Here is a 5,834-nt window from a genome sequence, read left to right as displayed (position 1 = left end):
TTTCAATCGGAAAAGTTATCTGAACACGGCGCGTATCTAATCTTCAACTTTAGTCGACGAGATGCCAAATAGGTTATGAATGAGCATAGTTCAGTAGCACTTACGTCTTATCATAAAAACATTCCATTGTCAACGCTTCCAAGAAGAAGGCCTCTCGTTCTTTCATGATTCATCCTTTTCATTCACGCGTTACTATTTACGTGAGATAAAGTCGTCACAATTCTGCGTACCTATATCTCCGATATGCACCATTTCTACCTTATTAAAAGGAGTACTGCCTCGCTAATTGGCACACGAGAACAAAATTCTACTCTGACAGTGAAGGATTTCATCTCTCGCTGATTTAGTTAGAAAAACAAACCACCGTTTGATTACCTCTAATTAACCAACGAATCCTCTAATTAGAAGAACAAAGTCTCTTGAAATTGTGCTGGTGATTAATCTAAAAAAATTGAAGTTATTACTCATTTTATATTCCGTCGATCTTCCATAGAAGAAAATTATATTATTTTGTGGAATATTTTGGTATATAATGAAAAAATATTTTTCAATACACCCAAAGGGAAAATTTAGGGTAATTTAGGCTACTTGCTTAATCACTAGCATAATTATAAGCGATTTCGACTGAAACTGACACAAACAGTTGTGTTATGAACGCAAGTATTTCACGGAATGTTTTCTTGCACAGTGAAAAAATATTGTTCAACACTCCCAAAGGGAAAATTCCAAGTACGTATCTCGAAAGGAGAAATGTACGACTTTGTGAGCGATTTGGACGCAAACTGACAGGAATAGCCGGGGTTCCATCGCGAGGATCGATCGTTTCGCGTTATTCCACCTGGTCGGGAATAAATTCCTGCCCTGTTTCAGCGACTCTCTCCCCCGGGACGTCTGTTTTCCCTTGTCACGCAGCTCGATCGCGGTGCATTCCTCGCGCTCTGCGACAACACACTGTGCAACCCGCGACTTTTTTCGCGTTCCCCTGTCAGCCAAGGTATCTCGTCCCGCATAATGAAGGGCAACGTTTTCGCCGTGGCCGCTGGTTTTTCTGACGAGGCCTTCATTCAGCAAACGAGCAGGGTCGTGCACGCCAAACAGAGAGAATCACGGCTTGCTCGGCCGCTAATGATCAGAATGTTTGTCCATGTAAATGTGGATCCAGGTCTTTTTTCTTGGCGCGTTTCACTGGAAACGAGTTTATCGCGCGAACCCGGCTGTCGTCGTCGATAATGATTCCGCTGTTCCTCGACTAGCGACCCGTTAATTCCGAATGCGGAATAGAGAGGATCAGCGTTTTCGTGTTTAATGGGCCCTGTGGTGGCTTTAGAGGCTCGACGCTGTCGTGACGCGAATAATGCTTCAAATACGATAAACGAGACTAGCTTCGTGCTTTTTCTTCGTGCTTAGAGTTATTTTGTTTGGTTGCGCTACGTGAAATGGACGATGGTGGAATAAATGTTTTTATTATCCTCTGTTCCATTTCTTCATTAACCCGTCAACTGTGTTCACTTCCCGAGCATAAATTTATAATTAAAAGTGGGTAAAAATTAGAATTAGTTGCTTGAAATGTGAATATGAGGTATTTTGTATTTAATACAGGTATAACAATACAATTGAAGATTAACAGTTTCTCAATAAGTGAAATATTGTGTTTTAAGTATTTATCAATCAACGACGAATTAACTCGTCTTCCACAGTTAAATTTCTTTTTCCTGGATTTTCATGAAAGATAACCAATTTTGTAATGTATTAGTATTATTCCGATCCACAGAAAGGGCAATTTCGTGCAGTTTTCTTGTTGGACAATCGCTATGTAAATCTGTCGACTGTCAAATGTGGTAGCTCGAGTATGTTGATACGTTGAAGTAATTACAAGGTGTAGGATTAATCATCTTTGACGTATGCATCGTTGACCTTATTCCCCCTTTGTTGCAGAGATCGAAGCGCAAGAGGCTTGCAAATGGCTGAGGGCGGCTGGATTTCCACAATACGCGCAGATGTACGAGGGTGAGTAGAGAGCTTTTCATGACATCTATTATTACGAATGCGTTTTTACCATGTTTGATTTGCCGAGCTAATGGGCGAGATTCATCGTTCAACGATATGTCGTCATATGCTCGACCCGTGATGTATTTATTTCGACATAACTGCACTTTTACATTATTGGATAAATATGGGATATACTTCGAGTAAAATTGTCCAATGTAATTTGAACCATTTCTTTCATTTTGTAAATATACTTTCTTAGTTAGTCATTTTCAAGCGTTTCTTAGATAATTCCACAATTGTCTTCTTCGATGTTTGACACTTCCATTTCACATTCACGTCTCCTCTGCATTCCAAGTATAATTTTAAACATAGAGTATCGATTTCCACGTTTGGTCATTACACCAAACGAAATAAACAACGTGAATAATTTACGTCTCCGTTGAGCGAGGTAAAACCCGTCTTAAAATCGTCTGAGACTACAGAATAGAACGTGTTCCGGATAAAATCTAAATCTTCGTCGTTTAAAGCCGTCCCTGTTGTATCGAAACCACTCGAAAATACGTAATTAGAATGAAAGACGATCTCTGCAGGGGTGAACGCTCGTTATTTCCAACGATTCCAATTTACTTTCAATTTACCCTGCTGCTCGTAATCAGCAGGATCTCGTGGAAAATCCTCTTTAGCGCCTGCCTCCACTTTAGAAGATCTCCTCGAACGACGCATAGAAAGTTGTCAGCCGTTGTCCAGATCGGGACAGATTATCTTGCGGGGAGAAGTTTTACGAAATTCGAGCGCCCCCCTTTTCTCGCCTTCGTGGCCATGTGGTTCTTTTCTCCTCGAACCTCGGGGGCCTTCGTTTCTCATCTCGAAGCGGTCACGTATGGCGAAAAGTGCACCACGTAGACCACTCGAGAAAGGGGTAACGTTTGAAAGAGACAGTGTCAGCTTTCGGGGTCTCTAGGCAAACGGCGTCGTTAGCTTTAGAGAGGGATCAGGATTTCGTGGTGGAAAGCTGTGAATAACTGAATATGGCCGATTTGCTCGAGTACAGATTGTTCAGTTTCTTTTGTCGAGTGTATATCTACCTTAGCCGCCTTTTATTCGGGTGAACGAGTTTAAGGTACTCGTGGTGTGATTATAATAACTCGAGAAGATTTCGTAGATGGGATAAAGGATGTTTTAAAAGATTCGTTTGTTGCATATCGTATCACCGTTGCTCGTCAGAATTGATACGAAAATGAAAAGTGAACCAATTGATAATTTAAAACTGTGAATTTGAAAATTTGGACAGAAATTTTTTACAAAATATTTAGAAATTCTTGAAAGTGTAATTTATCCCTTATTCTGTGTTGCACCGATTTACATTACAACAATGAGGAACCATTGTTGCAAACGATTCGTACCCTAATGATAAATAAAGTTGGTAGTTACATGATTGAATAAAATTTAGTGGATATTTCAAAGGAAAAGATCCAAACATCTCGAAACGAGAAACATATTTTTCACAGTGGCCCCGGCACGTATGCCAAATACGATTAAATAATTTCGCTCGAAACTTAGAAAAATTGAATTTCACCCAGAGCAACATGAGAAATTCTATCGAAACTAACAGCAGTGTAAAAACTGAATCGTCGTGACAGTGACGGGTAGCGAAATTAATAAGACAATGCTTAAATTGCTGACGAACTCCTTCTGAATAATGCATCGAGTTAGTGCCGTGATCGATCACGTAGACAAATTCGATTTCGAAGAAAAATCGCGTGTGGCGAGGGGCACAACACCCGCCACGCGGCCCCACGAAAAACGGAGCGAGCTTCGAAAATAAGAGAAGCGACCGTAGTGTAGGCTTACAATATCCTTTTAAATAAGAAGAGTCGTCAGTTCGAAAGAGAGGGTGGTCCGCGGACCACCAAAGCGGACGTATGTGAATGTTTTCGATGGCTGTCCTCGTGTACGTGAGATTTTTACTAATATCCGCGGCCTCGGAAACAAAGGTCTCCCTGTTTCGGTTTTGTTTTTTCCCCGGCCGCGTACCTCCATAATATTAAAGTATAAATTTCAAGATCTTATTGTTCGACGGCCTTCGGTCAACCGTTTCATTTGCAATTCATCGATCGCGCTCAGGTAAAGAAGTATAACGAGCCACGGTTTAACGTTTCTCCGACGATAATTATGAAAATCGTTCTGCTGGTACTTCTTTCATCTTCACTTTTATCCTATTATTCTTGTACACCTCGATCTTAATACCTTCAGGTTAATACATTTTTTACCCAAATTTGAATACCGATATTTTTATAAATTTTGAAAATTGCATTTTTACTCGTAGCTATTTGCACTAAAATTAATGTATACTTTCTTGAGTTAATTTGAACGAGTATTAACGTAATATGTTAAAAATACTAAAATATGTTAACCCTACAGCGGTCTTCGGGTCTTTTTTGACCCGCCGCCTTTTTATACTTTTAGTCATGTTTGCTGTTACCAAGTTTACGTTCCTTAATATCATTTTAAACGTTTATCGTCTAGGTTCATATGTCGCGTTAGAAACAAAAATTATTACACAATAGGTCTTAGGTCCTTTTTCACCCGAAAGTCTTAAGTGTACAGTCAAAACGAAGAACGCAGTAGGGTTAATGTAAATGTAAAAATACAGAGAATATGTTACGTTAATTTCCAATATTATTTCGATATGGTATCAGTGGTCCTAAATAGGTTTCGAAAGAACGTCAAACTTCTTCAATGATTTTTACCAATTTCGTATTGTTAATTACCGTTAAAATGACGTCTGTCCAAACTACTAGATTTTACTTCACACTTTACATCTGCTGCGTTTATATTTGCCGGAAAAAAACGTGCAGAATTACAACCAATACTGAATCCTTCGATTCACGCAGAGAAAGAGAAATTCTCTACCTCGCGGTTTTATTTGTCCAATACAAACAGAAACTAAAACGACATTGTTTCAATGAAACAGTTAGGCATTTACAAACAACCGCGAGGTTTCGCGCGAACCGGGGTAGTTGGTCCGAAAATACATCCCGGGACTGCACCGGTCGAGCAGAATCGAGCAAATAAACAGCCCGGAATGAAACAATGACTCGCTAATGACGCGGTAAGAACAACGCTTGCCTACCGCCTAGCGCAAACGCAACTGCAAGAACGCACGTACGCGCGAGAGTGCAATAACGAACGCATTGTTGGCAGCCGCCGCGACAAAGGGCCCATTATGATAAGTATTAACATGTCCAGACGCATCATGCTGGCCCCTTAATAAGTTACTCTCGTCGCATGTTGCGATTCGACTTGCTCTGCCCACGTGCCGCTCGTTACCACCCACTTTTTCACCTATTTCGCCGGCTACCGGGTGAAATATTGTTTTTCACATTTTTCAGATATGGTTGGTCGAAGTGATAAGTTCTAGGAGGTGTGAGAGCTTGAAAAATTTACAAACGTAACGGTTACTTATTTTCTTTTTATATATATTTAAGGGGTAGAAAATTTGAAGGTTTGATTGCAAGGTTTTGGTGACAGGTGTGCAGAGTTTAAGAAGGAATTTTTTATAATTATTAGAGTATTCCGTGTATAGTATTAGATTGGTGCACGTGGAATGTAGGTTGTTGAAATGAAATTTTAGACACATTTCGTTTTTTCGAAAAATTATATATTTAATCATAATCATTTTTCTATAATACATGATATTATGCACTTTTCACAACGATTAACTAGATTCTTTATTCTAAATTTATGAAAATCATCCGTTTCTTGATTCTAAAATTCTTCGAATGTTGCTTTCACAATTTTCTCAAAAAATTGTTAAAAAATTCTAAACGTATATTTTCAGCTGC

The 5,834-nt window shown here is 39.4% G+C and overlaps 1 protein-coding gene across 1 annotated transcript in view; it reads left to right on the top strand.

Annotated features, from left to right (window-relative positions):
• Positions 1-5,834, top strand: part of LOC108576133 (stAR-related lipid transfer protein 13) — a 216,027-nt gene that overhangs the window by 136,669 nt on the left and 73,524 nt on the right. Inside the window, 1 exon segment of the mRNA XM_017939065.1 lies at positions 1,936-2,007. Coding sequence (XP_017794554.1) covers positions 1,936-2,007 — 72 coding nt within the window.

The sequence above is a fragment of the Habropoda laboriosa genome, unplaced genomic scaffold, assembly GCF_001263275.1.
Source record: "Habropoda laboriosa isolate 0110345459 unplaced genomic scaffold, ASM126327v1 scaffold333, whole genome shotgun sequence".
NCBI classification, from domain to species: domain Eukaryota; kingdom Metazoa; phylum Arthropoda; class Insecta; order Hymenoptera; family Apidae; genus Habropoda; species Habropoda laboriosa.
Note: the sequence above shows the minus strand (reverse complement) of the source record. Positions and strands in the feature narration are given on the sequence as shown.